The 15897-nt window shown below is 49.3% G+C and overlaps 2 protein-coding genes across 7 annotated transcripts in view; both read left to right on the plus strand.

Annotated features, from left to right (window-relative positions):
• Nucleotides 1-2744, plus strand: part of LOC125954055 (sterol regulatory element-binding protein cleavage-activating protein) — a 9710-nt gene extending 6966 nt beyond the window's left edge. For all 5 annotated transcript variants that reach the window (XM_049684037.1, XM_049684038.1, XM_049684036.1 and 2 more), the window contains 5 exons: nt 1-136; nt 209-377; nt 459-815; nt 894-1100; nt 1168-2744. The exon at nt 1-136 is cut by the window's left edge and continues 2789 nt beyond it. In XM_049684037.1, coding sequence (XP_049539994.1) covers nt 1-136; nt 209-377; nt 459-815; nt 894-1100; nt 1168-1349 — 1051 coding nt within the window. In that variant the 3' untranslated portion in view covers nt 1350-2744. The remainder of the gene's footprint in view (nt 137-208; nt 378-458; nt 816-893; nt 1101-1167) is intronic.
• Nucleotides 2745-4304: 1560 nt separating this feature from the next.
• Nucleotides 4305-15897, plus strand: part of LOC125954072 (failed axon connections) — a 38237-nt gene continuing 26644 nt past the window's right edge. For both annotated transcript variants that reach the window (XM_049684067.1, XM_049684068.1), the window contains exons 1-2: nt 4305-4379; nt 5332-6183. In XM_049684067.1, the coding sequence (XP_049540024.1) occupies nt 5737-6183 (447 nt within the window). In that variant the 5' untranslated portion in view covers nt 4305-4379; nt 5332-5736. The remainder of the gene's footprint in view (nt 4380-5331; nt 6184-15897) is intronic.

Below are 15897 nucleotides of genomic sequence, written 5' to 3' on the forward strand. Positions count from 1 at the left end.
GGGAACGGTAAGCCCACCGCAGAAGCACCACCGCGTATCTCCGATCTGGTGTTTGGACTTTCTCGACAATCTCATCGTGATCGGGTGTGCCGATGGTCGGCTAGAGTTTTGGGAGGGCACGACTGGCAGCTTTAAGGTTGGTGGTAATAGCGCCAGTTGGCACTGACAATCGTTATGGTAACGGCTACAATATTTCCTTTCTTTTTAGTGTATTTACGAGTCAGAAACCACTCACAACAATGGAGTCACCGGCATCAAGCTAACCGGGGATCGCGTCATAGCGGCTAGGCTGAGCGGTCGGATAGATTTCTTCCGGCTCGAAACGTACACGCAGGGACGTCAAATTGATTGGGGTTTCACGTCCACCTATCGGCGCAGTATGTACCCCTCCCATGGCCATCCATTGAAAGTGAAATGAATTGTTAGCTTAACATTGTCCCATTGTTTCCCTTCCTCAGCACATATGCGAACGGGATCGGCCGGTAGTCTAAGTTCCTTCCAATCGTCATCAACGACAGGCAGCAATCCGGGCGGTTCGGCTGCTTCGGCCTCGGAGGAACTGCGCTGCATACTGGAGTTCCAGCAGCAGGGTCATCAGCAGCCCGTTACCTGCCTCGAGGTCGCCGGCAACATCGCCATGACCGGTAGCCAGGATCACACGTTAAAGGTGTTCCGCGTTGACAACCATCAGCTGCTGTACACATTACACGGACACTGTGGACCCATCACATGCCTGTTTATCGACCAGTGGCAGTCGGGGATGGCGGGTTCGGGTTCGCAGGATGGTTTGCTATGCGTTTGGGAATTGACGACGGGTAAGCCCAGTGAACGAGTACTACGGTCTGCAATAATAATGATATTAACCTCCTGTATTTGATGTACTCCTTCGGCAGGTGCCTGTATGTACAAAATCCAGGCTCATGATGATTCGATCGTGGCTCTTTCCGGATCGCCCAGCTATGTAATATCACTAGGTCTGGACGAGCGGATACGGGTGTGGGATCGGTTTCAGGGACACCCACTGAGTACGATCACCGTTAGCCATGCGTACTCCGCGTTGATCATGCTAACACCCTCCCTGCTGGTAACTGGCAAACCTGGTAAGCAGTATCCGTCGGGTGCGGACCAAGTCAGTAGGGCTTCATAGTTTTCCCCTTCCTTTCTCAGGTGCCCTGGTTGTGTGGGATGCCCGCAGTGGCGAGGTGGTCCGTGAGGTTAAGCTAGACTGCTCTAACATGCAACTCTGTCCAAAGATCATGCTGCCGGCTGGTGGATCAGTGATTTGTGATTACGGCAATCAAATGCGTATCGTTCGGTTTCCATTGGTTGCGGCCGACAAATGCGACTAAGGCAAAGAAAAGCCCTTGAGGTATCGATCAATGCTGGGACTGCTAGAAAGGAGAACTAATATACTGGCTTGTGGCTCTCTAAAGGCCTAATGTTCCTTGTTCTTGATAATCGGCTTCCGTTTCGTGTCCACCGCTTAGCTATGCTTCAGCACATGCACGATAATACACGTTATGGTTTCCAGTGTTTCCTGTTTTGCATTTCATTCACGAAATGAAAACGATTGCAAGTGTACGCATCTCCATTGCGTAAATCTACAGAATGGTCCAATCGCTCGGCAAAATCAATATCCTAGCATCGAAAGTCCACGCTCCTGTGGAAGCTGCTCAAATGTTTCATTGCAGGTGTCCTTTAGCTACACTTTGTTTTATTTAATATAACGATAATGATTTCTGTTAGCCAAGCTAGAATAGTAACCTCTAGGGGATAAGGATATTGTAAGCACAAGCAACAGCAAAGCAAGAATAAGGCGGTACCACGTACTGCACAGAGACAAACTGTCCCAATTCAAGGTCAGTTAAAGCGGCGACCCTTACTGAGATAAGAATAATGCCTTCTATGAGTGAACGTTCTATTTGTTGTCGGTTCTTCTCGTTTGGTGTCCAACAATTTGAAGATGTGTCTGGTTGTGTGCTCCCTAACTTACAGTTAGGTTTAGAATTGCAATAGGATGCTGGTAAGAAGGGGAATTCTATTGGAGCAGCATGGGTTTCTCGTTTCTTTTACCTTTCGCGTAGTGACTAATGCTCAAAGCACATATTTATGTTTCTGGTACAATGTTTGAACTGAATGTTACATGTTGCAAGGATAATTCAGTTAAGAAAATCCTCACGTAAGCAGGATAAAACATAAATAAACATACAAAAAAATCAACAAATTTAGCCACAACAGTCACACCCACACTACACATATGAGAGCTTTCGAATCAATCACGAAGGACGAGCAAAGAAACACGCAGCATGTTTGCTGGCATTGTGTGGCACACGTTAGATATATAAGGCGTAAGGCGATCATGCCAAGAGACACAGCCCCACGTTAACATAAACACAAGTAAATGCGAAACAAAACCAATAAACTACACTCCACACTCGAGCGCAACAGAAACGTTTAACGCAACATGAGAGATTAGCACTATTTTTCATTAAATTATTAACACTCATAGTGGTAACAAGGCGCAGACAGGAGCACGCAAGCTTGCAAGTGAAATTGATCGCGAAACCCATAGGGTAGGATTAGATGCTATATATGCAGCTAAGTACTGACACGACCAAAAACACATCCTAGCAAACATGGCATCAATTGTACGCAGCATCGACCCCGAAGGAACCAGTCTACCTGATGACTACACAGAGATTGGCGGTTTTGCCATGGCAATGAATAAAGAAACATAAAACATCCAACCCTTCCGTTTTTTTTTTTATCAACCTTCCAGGTCTCGCCAGATGCCATTGATACGCGTTCCAAAGCGAGTGCATCATCTACTCGCAATGACGCAGGATGAACGGCCGCAGGTTGATTAATAGGAAAAAAGGGAAAAATTCAAATGCATCGCATTACCAGCGAGTGGCCTCTTCGCTGGATCACCGAAACAATGCAATAACGGCCTTATCTGTACTGCGAATCTTGATGAGTCATCGAAACGATGGAATGTTATACTAGCGAAATCCTTCTCGTTCCACAATCGCGTCGGCAACATTATTCGGTCCTGCTGGTTTTATATGAATCGTTCTCCCCAATCTAGCGAGGTGTTTTAGCTTTTGATTTTCGGACCTGATGAGTAGTATTTGTCCACGTGTTCTACGGGCTGCTCCATATTGGCGCTAACGGTCCAAACCACATACAATGCATCTTGCGACCTTCGTCGGTACATATGCTGGTGCATTATTAGACCCATTAACTGCTGAAAGGAATTTCGAGCCGTGGGAATGATTAGGCTGGCAATTAAATTATTTTACTCATCATATCGGGGCGTGATCGGAAGCGATACGGGCTGCTCTAGCGCCGGAGTGCAAGCCCGCACCCTAATCATAAGGGTGCTGGTAATTCTACGATTGAAAATCGATTAGGAACATAGAAACACTCTAGGTCAGTTTAATTGATCGAATTTAAATAAATTTTCCTCTATCCGTACCAGGATGTTCGGAAGGAGGTGCGGGAATCATCAAAGAGTCCATGCCGCAGCACAGCCCACAAACTTCCGTCGTACACTGTAGCCTCTTTATGGGAAGCATTTTTTGTTCGCTTGTGATCTTTCATAAATTTTTCTACGCATAATCATTGAATAAAACAGTTTAGAACACCGTTAAAAGTTTAGTCATAAGTTTAGAATACCGAAAAAGAAAAAAATTAGACGACGAAAATTTTTCATCCTGTGTTCAAGGGCCTTCACTTTGGCCTTCTTTCGCAAATATTTTTTCCAAGTTGGTGAAAAAAATACAATTGTGGTAGTTCTTTTGTTTTGTTAAAGTGAATTTGTTACTCGAAACCACAAAAAGGAATCCCAAATTATCGTTGGAAAAAATAATTTTCGATCGGGCCAGCTTGGTCTATTAAAAGCACCTCGGTTGTAAAGGTGTTTGTGAGAGGTTATGCCGCGCCCTAACCGTTGCTAGGCAACGTTGCCCCGTCTCGGTACTTTCTGCACCCCCTCCCAATACTTCCACTACAAGCGTTGGCGATTTAAATGGCCAAACTCGATTGTTTCTGCGAATGCCCTGGCCAACGCAACCGCTGCAGGATTGTAGAAAAATGAGATTTTTTTATATTTCCTGTTCCCCCATTCCCCCATTTCAACAGCTACCCGGCCCCGTTGGCCGTTTATTCCGTTCCGTTGCGACCCTAGAAGGCGACGCCGAACAATATGCTTAGCAGTGTGTGTGAGCGCGCTGTCTGGATGAATGAAAGGACCGAGATGCAGCGGCAAGCTCTGATCAGATACTCATTCATTCATTCAGATTCATTTTGGATTTCGGAGCGAAAAGTTCGAGGAAACAGCAGCAGCAGCAGCCACGCGCTTTGTTCGCATTCAAAAGGTGTGTGTGTGTGTGTGTGTATGTGTGAAAGTGTGTGGGAGTTTAAAAGGAAGATATCTTACTGGTGCCGCCCCAAAGAACTGATGCGCTGCTCCCCCCGTGGAAAACGAGTTTGAAACTTTGCCGGAGAAAAACCCGTGATTTGGTGGCTCGACAGAAGAGGGCGCGCGTTGCGGGCGTTGATCCGGTTGTGACGGTTGGTGGCGTCCCTCTTCCTAGCGCGGTCCTAGCGACGCGCACCACCGCGCCGCCACTCCTCCTTCCTTCCGCGGCCATTGTTGCGTTGCGGGCCATTTGAAGCACCAGCTCCCGAAGCGACCAACAAACCGAACTCTGATCCTCCAGCAGTCTGTTAAACGAGGACACGTCCAAGCAAGCAAAACTCCGGTCCCGCTGGCTTTGCTTTTCGCGTGTGTGTGGTGTCCGTGGATTCGATCATTTTTCCGTTGTGCTCGCTACTTCCAATCCAAACTCGGTCTGGGACGATCGGAAAAGCGTAGGGCACTGGGATCTTAACAAAATTAATCGAATGGTGCAAAAGTGTGCGCTTATTGAGTAGTGCAAAAGCTGGAATGGACTTGGCATATGGAAACAAAGAGTTCCATTTCATCATCATCTTTATGCTACTGCTAATCGCATTATTTGAAAGTGATTCGTGTAGTCAGACCAGGATGGGTTTAGGTCGATGATCGCACTGGTTATCCGTCGTCCTAGTTTGTTAAAAAGAAAGCAAAAATTGTTAACCGTTGTGGATGTGGGACAAGACCGATCAGTAGAGGGGGGGGCGCTGGCGTCCAGAAACCGCAACCCGGAGCCAAAACGCCCTTTCCTCAGCGTATCAGTGCACTTGGATGCTTGGGTTTCCTCAAGAATCTTATAATCTCGCTCGCATATTAATCTCTTTCTCTTTTTTTCTCTCACTCTCTTCTTCTTTCTCTCCGTAAACTTGCAGGAATTTCTTCGAGCGTGTTTCGAGCGAAGGAGGAATTACCTTCCTACCTACAGATACATACATAATATATATTTTGTACGTGCATTTTATTCGCGGCTGCGTTCGTGCGTGCGTGCTTACTTGCTTGCGAGTGTGTTCTTACGATATCTCCCGTCGTTGTCGCCGAGGAAAAGATCTCGCTCTCGGTCGCCCATTTTCGCTCCCGCATAAAGTGCTAGCGCGCGCGCTCAACCCACCCACCAACCCCCAGGCAGTGAGCTTTGTCCCGTCACCGTCCGGAAGTGACAAGGAGCAGGCGGTACCTTTAGTGTGACCACCACTACGAACGAGAAGTGCGTGCGCGTGTGTGAACCCCAGTGTGCTCCTCCTTTAACCAAGGAACAATCAAGCAGCAGCAACATCAAAATGGCCACGGAAGTCGAGAACAAGCCGGTCGCTGCGGTCGTCAGCGAGGAGAAGGTTGAACAACCGGCGGCTGCCGCCGCGGCCACCGCTACAGCAGCGGCCCCCGCAGCTACGGCGGAAAAGCCAGCGGCCACCGATGCTGCGGCCGGCGGTGATGATAAGAAGGCGGCCAGCGGTGGTGATGAAAAGCCGGCCGGGGCAGGCGAAGGTGGTGATGCGGTCGCCGCCGCCGGTGAGGGTGGCGAAGCGGCCACCAGCTCGGACGCCGCTGGGGCGGCCACTCCGGCCAAGAAGGAGAAGGAAGTGAAACCCACGGTGCACAAGGCGAACTTCGAGAAGGATGTCGTCTACCTGTACCAGTTCACCCGCACCCCGATGCTGCCCTCGATTTCGCCGTTCTGTCTCAAGGTGGAGACCTGGCTGCGTCTGGCCGGGCTCAAGTATGAGGTAAGTGTGTATGTGCGTGTGTTCGTGTCTCTCTTTCTCTCTTCCCTGCGGCCCTGCGCCACCAATCGGGCGGTCCCGGTCCTTTGTCAACATGTCTGCCACATCAATCAGTCCGATCACCTCACCACCACCCCCTAACCCCGTGTCCCAGGGATCGGTATGATTTCAAAATGAAATCCCCGGACACATCGCGACTTGCACGGTGCTTCTTCTTTCTTTTTCTCTCGCTCTCCCGAGAGAGAGAGAGAGAGGAAAATGCGAGACATCCCACGCGAAACCCAAAACGCCCTCGCGCATAAGGGCCTCGAGGGGATCGGCGACGGCGGTGGCGCGGATCGCGATTTGCACTCACACACATTTGCACTGATGTTTTGCGTCAGTGTGCGTGCGTGCATGCGTGTGTGAGAGAGAGAGGATAGAGGCGACAGGATCAGGACTTCTAGGAGCAAGCGAGACGCAGCATCTCCTGTGTGTGTGTTAGTGTTGGTGATGGTAGCAGAAGCAGCAGCATCCAGCAGCAGCATAGCTTGGAGATGCAGCGTTCTTCTTCGCCGCTCGCTTGCTATGTTCGGGATGCTGGATGATGCGAGCGATTCTCCGCTCTCCGGTTCTGCAAATTTCCAACCAAATCGCTCGCCTGTGGATGGGCTTCAAGCGCGCTTTGTGTCTTCTTCTTCGTCTTCTTCCCTCTTCTGCACCTCATCGCAGCCAACAATTTTCTTCATTTTGTTTTCTTTGTTTTGTTTAACACTGGGAATGGGAGCAGCTAAATCATAAAAAGAGGAACCCTTCGAACTGCAGAACGCCCAAGCATGGCATGCTCTGGCATGGGGTTGGCTTGAGGAGCGAAGATACTTTTTCTTGTTCTCTCGTTCGCTGGTCATGCACCTAGAACACTACCATGTGTGGCGAAGAAACATCTGCGCTGCAGCTTTGGTTTTGTCGCCGAGACCTGACCTGCAGCACCACAAGTCACAGAGCATTGCGACGAGGATGTTGGGCTGGCTAGAGATAATATTATCGTTGAAAAAGTCTTAGTCTGCGCTACAAGCACACGCACTGTTCACAGTAGATGATATGCATAACGGACAAAGAACTCTCCGAATTAAATTTCGACTTTCTAAGGCTTTTTGAAGTGTGGACGAAGTCATGGCCCTTATCGATGTTGCGCGTTACTACCGCTGCTGTTTGCATTCCTTATAGGTATATCTAGGTATATCTCCATGACATAGCTCGCGTCTAAACTCGTGTCTTCCTAATGAAGCAGATCTGGGCGCGGTCATCAGGGCCAGAAGAGGAAGGAAAGCCGCTCCTTTATCGCCATGCCTTTGTTGCTACACCTTTGCGGTGTATGTCTACTGGAGGCGTCGTGTTGGTTTCAATTTCTCCTCTTCAAAACCCCCTAAATTCCCCCAGACACGGGGTGGAAAAAACATGGAAAGAAAAGTCTTCGGCATCGACTCTGCCACGGAACGCGGCACGGGCGTATAGTGCGTAGAGGAGGAGAGAGGATCTTCAATCTACGGCGATCGGCTTCAATTTCACCGAATGCTGTCTGTGGTCTGTTCCGCTCTTTCTCTCTTTCTTTCTCTCTTTCGATCCCATCCGACCCAACACATATTTATGCTTCATGTTTTTCCTCGTTATCAGAGCATGAAAAAAGGGAAAGCTTCATTTTTTGGTGGCCGCTGTGCACTGTGCGCACCGTACGCGGTTTTCCACGACTCCTGTGCCTATGGTGCTTGCGTGGCTCTGCTGACCTACTCCGATCGACCTCGGAATTCCGGATCGTAGAGTTTGGAAGATTGAACCCCGGAGCACATGATCTGGTGAGGTATCGTCTGCACGAGCATTCCCATACCCAACCGCTGCGCTGCGTCCGACCCGCTTTTGACGGCCAGACAACAGGCGACCGACAGGAGGCAGAATTAGGTAACGACCTTGACAAGGTAGAACATTGTCATCCCGCCGTCGCGGTTTTATGGTTCTCGATGAGTCGCTCGTTTCTGTGCGAGCGACACCGACCCAATCGCCCGTGTCTTTGTTTACCTCATCGCGCGTCTCCGAATTCCACCGATTCCGCTTAGCGCATCTTCGTCTGGTTTCTCAGACGTCCTTGAGTTTGGGTAGGGTAAGGGTTTTAACAAAAGCATCTCGTCCACAAGCCGGCACCGCAGCTACCTTTTTCGCCGTTTGTCGCGACCTGAAAAGAAGGTGAGCGAGGCAGACCGACAGACAGACAGACGTTGGACATCGGTAACAACCGGGGCAGGTATCGTTGTCTGGTGCTTCGAATTCTGGTTTGTCTGGGGGTTTTCGGATGGACTACCTACATGTCTCTATGTCGTCAGTCCACCAGGCACATTACTTCCTACAATGCACCTGATATGTAGAGTTACAGGGGTAAAAGGGGTACAGGGGTCTAGAAGTTTGAATTCTTTAGTTACAGGTCCTTCCAGACTTTCTTCAATCTTTGTTTTACTGGATGTCCATGTGAAGCCTACACAGAATTCTGTATGCAAGTACCTGGAAATGTATTTATCAGAATCGACGGATTCGTGTTATTTCTATGTTTAGGCGATAAAGTACGCGAATTCCAAAGTTCCGAGACAGCATAAATCAACAACGAACGCCTCGATTATCGTCTGAAGGCCCAAAGCAAACCCAAACGCGCTGAGTGGTAGTGGTTATTGCCTTCCCGATAAAGAAGACTACCACTCGGGCATTGATGGCTAATGTCGGAAGTTTGCTCGAGCATATAAAATACTGTTATTGATTCAACAACGGCAGGCGATTCCGTGTTGTTGTCTAGAGTCGCCTGACAAACGCTTGACGAGAGGGCGACTCTGGCTATTCAATCTACGCATCGTGTGTTCGGTCTGCTACAGCCAATAACAGGTTCTTGGATATCGGAGTCTAGACTTCAAGAGACACTTGCGTCATAATCGATGGACTACAGCCCCGCCCGATATGCGGGAGTTTTATGACTAAAACTATTTGGCGGAGAACAACAGAATCGGGAAGCAGGTCTTCAAGTGAAGCATTGAATTCGGTGCTCCTTCGGTCGCGCTGCATCTATCTAAGACAAGGCACCAACCGAACTTGAGTTCTCAGGAATTATGACCAACTTTCGTTTGTCCTGCAGGCGCTTTGGATTGACGCCTCCGCGAAATCTAATTCCCCGCCCCGATAGACGCCTCGTTGACTGGACGCCCATGGTGTCATTATGCGGCGACCGACGACAAGCCGTATTACAAGGTGCGGCACAGAACGTGTAAACGGCTATCGTCGAGTGAAATATTTCCCTCCTGTTTTCCGGATATCGACGAACGGGGCGTCGTTATCCCCGTGGAAGAACCTGGACATAATAATGGCGATGCCATAAAACAGCGAGTCATCACCCCACACAGAGATATCGGTCATGTTTCGCTCGGTTCGTAAGCACCCAATTAGACCGCCAGACCTGCTGCCGCCCGACGCCCGATAACGTCCGATGCCACAAGTGTCAATGCCTATCCGACCGACAACGACAGACTCATCGCGTGTTATGGTCTATCTGCTTTCGTTGAACCATTCCGGGGGAGGGGTTTTGTACCGCGATTCTCAAGTGGATGCCTCCTGCGACTTGTGATTTAGGCGAAAGAACTACGATTGAAGGGTGCGCAAGCAGCAGCATACACGCGCAACGGCACATGTTACCAGATAGCTGCTGGGTAACGATAAAACAGAGACACCACCACGGCTTACACACGTCGTTCTCCAGGGTGAGCCGAGAATAGAGCCATTCACAAGTGGCAATGCGTTTAGAGGCTGTCGACCAGCCATTGGGTGTAAGGCCGTAACGCGTCAGAGCGACAAAATTGTTGCGTGCTATCAATCGGACCCCGGAAAGAGTTGGCCGGGAGAATGTGTTTGGGTTCTACTTAAACATCCATAAGATCGGGTTGTTATCTAGACCAACGTATTGAGATATGAGAGAGAGAAAAAGCACGCGATACACTGTTGAAAATCTGGAAACTCATCAACGATCGCTTCTTTGTCCGTTTCTCGGTGGGTTGAAAGCGGGACCAAAATATCATATGCGGGAACATCATAGGAACGCTTCAAACGCATGTGTTTCTGGGGTTGGTAGCAAATGTTGGAAATGAAATCAAGGCGAGGCAAATTGAATTATGCTTCTCTGCCTTAATGATAGCTTTTGATGGTGCATCAAGCTCCTTTGGGGGTACTAATTGCGCAGCTAATGAACCAAATATGACATTGTGCGATGTAACAGTATTGGGAAGTTGTGGAAAGCTCTTTGCCTGTTTGACAGTTTCTCTAATGTCTTCTGCTCGATGTTCGTTGAGATCTATATGAGCTTCGAAGATTTGAATAATTCTTCTCGGCAAGTTTGATAACTTGATATATACAATAATAAGTTTCAGGCTTGAACCTGAATACTACACTTGCGAGGTAATCGCACTTAGTCGCAATTCTCTGATGGGCACCTCTTCCAACCGAGTCGTACAATGCTGGGTATTTGAAACGAAATTATGTTATATTGAAATGCAATTTATACTTCACCAGCTTGGAAATTTTAGGTGAAAAAACTCTTCAGTTCCAAAAGAGCCAGCTTTTGTGTGTGTGTGCAGGAAATTGTTGGGAGAAATCATTCCTGCCTGCAGGCAGCAGGGACCAGCGCGGCAGTTCGTAACGCCGCTCGATGTGTCGTAAAGATAACTGGCAATAACTGAGATAATTATTCAAATTAGCCGTGGAATGCGGCGGCGCACTCGATTAGGACTCTCCAGCGCAGCGCAGACTGAAGACCTCAGGCAGGACAGGAGGCTTTCCTCCTGTTCCGCCTCTAATGCGCCCGCATGCACACACTCAGGCGGAGTGGATAGTGCGGGTTCGGGTCCGATTAATGTTTGAGTTTATGAGTTTATTGCGCTACCGGGGGGGGACGGACCGGCATTGGCTTCCGTTTCGAAGAAAGGAGAGAGGGCGCGTCGGAGGTGCAGACACACACCACCCTCCACGCCTGCCTTGTTGTCACAAGGAGAACGGTCTTCAGAGACGGCCTTCTGATTGATCGTCAACGGCTATCCGCCGACCATCATCCAATGAGGGGCAATGAGGGTGTCCTAGCGATGAGGGGATCGAGTAGAAGAAGAAGAAGCACCAAAGGACAAACACAAACCACACAGCTGTCGCCGCATCGCCGGAAAGCCACTGGAGACTCTGCACCACAGATGGCGCCGGTAATGATTCGAATTCGATGAAATCCAATCGAAAACCTTTCGTTCACGATCTTTGACATCATCGAAAAGGGGGCCGTAGTGTAGTGATAGGCTTTTTTTTTACTGTGACCGCCCAAGGGTTAGCATTCGGTGGCTTTGCGATGAGCCAATTAGTCAGTCGCGGCGATCCCGTATACACTCAACATGACATGAGTAGAGATACTGCCGGGGGTCTAGTCGTAACCGATCGTAAAAGTGCTTTCTCCATAGTCCTCGGCATCTGGTCATGTCACGGTCTGTTTCATTCGGATGCTCTCGATCCGCCATCACCTACAAGGGGTAGGTCTACCCGTTGTTGCTGTTGGGCTCGCACGGCCGGGCACGCGGTCAACATCACCTCCCTCCCCCTCTCTCCCCTCAATTGACCGGTATGCGCGCGCGGTAGCATTGGAGCTCGCGTTAGCCCTAAAGTCGCGAGATCATAAACGGTATGATGCGTGGTGGTGGTGGTAGTGGTGGTGACTCTGCAGAGAAATCCGGCCCCTCCCGGGAGATGGTGGCGGACTCCCCATCTCACCCCCTTTGGTCGATTAATTTTCATTTTGCTTCCGATAAATCAATCAATTCAATTGACCCGCACCGGGGCCAACATATCGTGGCCCCTCTCGAACTGTACTACCTCATTAACCAATGCTGCAGAAGGGTAAAAGGGTGTACGGTAAGAGAGAGAGGGAGAGAGTTATTCGATCAGCCTGCCTGACCCGGACAATGCTCTCTGGTCATCGTGCTGCATCGAGAGACGATGCTTGACATCTGCTTTGGGATTGTTCTGTTGGCTTTTGACTTTCGGCGGATCAATCATTCAATTGACTCAATTCTCTAAACTTCGTTCCAGTGCAACGCGTTGCTGACGCAGCATTAAAAACGGAGTCGCAACGATCGGTGTTGCTCTCACGGAACTTCTTGAAGGAGTCAACCGGATGGTGGACACATGTGGGGCCAATATTACAAACTATTGTTTGTCCTATTTCTGTGGCACATTAATACGCTAATAAACTGATTTTCCTGGATGCTGGAGGTGGTTTTGGATGTTCGTTCGGTACGGTCACCCAACCCGGGCCAATAGCAGCAGGAAATGGATTGAAATTTGCATCTTCCGGGGTCCGGGACTTCGTGGTTGAAAGTGTTGGCGATGATGCAGGCGATTTCATCTTTTATCAAAATCACTTACCGGTGTTCGCTGTTGAGCACTTTTCCCCCTCGTTGGTTTCTCTCTGATATGCACTGTCTGGCTTGTGACGTCTTCACGATCGCCTCTTGCGCCGTTGCGTTGTGGGCAAATCATGGAGCGCATCCGCTCTTTGGTATGTTGCTGGAGCACCACGGCGGGGCATGATGCGCGCACGCATATAAGAGTAAGAGAAGGAGGAGGAGGACATCACTTTTTGACAGCCGTGGAGTTCGGTGTTTTTTTGTTTTGCTTTGCGCTTTTTGGCAACATTTGTTTTGCCCGAAACCTGGTGCTCGGGGCTTTGTAAAATGGCCGCATTTTCATACGCTTGGTTGAGTCTGTCTTGGAGACGGTTTTTGGTTTCCTTTCCACCGCAAATCGCAATGGCCTGGTCCTCTCTTTCTCTCTCTCTCTCTCGCGATACGCTTGACTGCGAGAAGGGCGCAGCTTAGCTGCTGCCCGCCCCTCCCCGGCTGGAGGAGGGGTGAGAGGTCATCAGCGAATGAATTGCAAATCGTTCGACCTTATCCGAGCGAAACTGAAGCCACAAGAAAACACAGCTCACTGCTGCTGCACAAACGCAAGACGTATAAGTGAAAACCATCCGACCAACTCCGTCCGTCGAATGTGATGCTCTTCACCGTTTCAAGCTTTCATTTTCGGCGAAAATTTGACGGCGCAGCGCTTTTTTTTTTGTTGGCCATCTGTTGCTGCTCCTCTCTCTCTCCATCCCTTCCTCCCGGCCGTTTACGTCGGTGACACGAATGCTTCATGCTTCCTTTCTTTGAGAGGCTCACATGAATTCATTATTTTGCGAAAGGCGCGCTCCCCGTTTCCGCTCATTTCGCTTGTTGGAAATATGCCTTCAAGCCTAGCAGCACACACACACACACCCTGGTGACTCGCGGTCGCCTCATCAATCATCTGCCCGTCCGTCCGTGCGAGGCTGGAGTCTCGAGGGTGTGGCTGTGTGGGGTCACAATCTGTCACAAAACTTCCGCAAATCCGCAAACGAAAATTACAAGACACAACACAACGGCGAACGGTGCGATGGGATGGGGGGGGGGGGGGGGGGAGGGGGCTCTCTCGAGGTTACGCGGCATGTTGTCATTGTTGACCAGAGGAAGACGCACAGACTGGGATATAGGAGAGCGAGAAGGAGGGGCATAGCCGATGACAGGCGGGAAAAAGAATGAAGGAAAACCGCCCGCGTAACGTTTTGCGTGTCAGTGTCAGGGTGTTTGGTGGCTTTGGCAATCTCTGGCAAAACGTACAGACGAGATTTGTTGTTGCCGTTGCTGTTGCTGTTGTTGTTGCTTGGCGTGGCTTTTGCGGACATCAAGAAGAGTAGGAAGGCGGGGAAGTATCTCTCTCACGGTTCCTGTTGCTCGAGAACTCATGCAACATTATCATTTGGCGCAGCCAGACCGCCGGCATCGTGTTGTCGGATGCCGCTTTTGTGCGATTCACGTTGACCTTGACGTGTGCAACGATGATGATGATGATGATGATGATGATGATGGTGGTGGTGGGGGTACCGAGCGCCACGGCACGTATCACCAACGCTGCCGCGATGTGCAATGAATGTTAAAGCAGATTTCGCTACGCGGCGAGATCTCCATCCTTCCAATCGCTTTCGATTTGAATAATGCATCCTCCGCTGCAACGGACACAAACAATCCTATCAGAAGCTTATTAAGGCTACAGTGAGCCAAGGAAGGGGGAGGGGTGCGCTGCTGCGCGTGCGAGGTGATATGGATGATACGTTCAGACCTTATCTGTTTCGGGCTGGAATGTAAAATGATTGTGCGTTAATCACGAACCGCGACAAAAATGCTAACAATGCCCTCTACTGTTCTGGAAGAAAGAGCATAGCTACCGCCTAGTCCCTTTGCCGAAACCGATACTGCTTGCCTTTAGACGATAGAGGTGAAAAGCGGATCAAGCCCCGCTAGTTTGTGACACAAATTGTGACTTGTTGGCTCCGTTCCTCCTTTTGCGGTTGCGGAGTGTTCATCAAAGTGAAATGGTCTGCTTGTTGCGGCCCACCTCTCCCCCCGCTGGTGGCATGACCGCGAAGATTAAAACGCAATCAGCAATCAGTTGGCCTGAAGTTACCAAGTTTTTGCCACATTTTCTTTCTACCGTGGCGAAGACGACGACGAGTGCTCTTTGCATTCTACGTGGCTAATGAATGGCTGGATTCGTTTCATGTGTTCCGTCGTGGCACGAATCGGTAAAAATATCTGGCAATTATGTACTAGGAAAGGTAGCGTGGGTAGAGTTTTTGTGTTCGGTTGTTGTAGTCCTTGCTGTATTAGGGTGCTACTACTGCAAACTGGCGATCTAACGGGAGTTAAACCCGTAGTAATTTAATGTTTTTAGAACATCTGTCATGTAACGTCATCATTGAGGAACAAAGAATATGTTTTAATGCACAGATCATTACCAAATTATCCTGATAGGAGATAATAAGGTTTGACCTGTCTATCCTAACATAAATATGTTAGCAGCATTTCAGAACCATTCGGGAGTATTTGTGCTCTGGTTAATGTCAAGCGCCCTGTATGGTTTCAGTTACGTCCTTCTCGAAAGGTTTTCAAGACTTAAACCCCCTACCCAAAAGCGACGAGCACGTTCGAGAGGAAGATTCCCAGAAGGATAGACTAGACTTCTCAACTAGCGTTCTGTGTCTTCTGATACCTTTCGTAAAAGGGCGAGATAGGTCCACAACGAAGATGCAGTGACGGTATCGACATTGATTCCCAAATTACTGGCCTACGGCACTCTAGATGCCTACAAAGCGGTTCAATCGATAAGAGAAAGCAAGAAGCCTGTAGAAGTAGCGTCTTGCGTCAGACTCAATTGAATGACGTCGTGAGTCATTTAATGCTCTTTTTTTTCGACTTTTGAGTACAGTTTCTGCCTTTTTCCGAGTGGACGACGGTTCACCTCACTCGCTCACCTCCTCACCATCATCTGCTCGCTGTTGAAAGTGGCGGAAAATGGCAAAACCCAAGTGGCGAGTGGCAATTTAAAGGCGTCATTTGCTCGCCTAATGTTTCCTTCTTTCTCTAATGGATCCCGAGCGAGCGAGCGAGCGAGTTGTTGATGTACATCAGCTTTTTTCCCTTTTTTCCTCCATGATAATGACTCTTGGGGCCTGGTGGTGGCACTTTTCACAGCGAAACATTAAAATTATTATATTCTCCGGCCTCCCTCCTGGGAAGGGGGAAAGAGACAGACGGAGACAGACAG

This window comes from Anopheles darlingi, chromosome 3, assembly GCF_943734745.1.
Source record: "Anopheles darlingi chromosome 3, idAnoDarlMG_H_01, whole genome shotgun sequence".
NCBI lineage: Eukaryota > Metazoa > Arthropoda > Insecta > Diptera > Culicidae > Anopheles > Anopheles darlingi.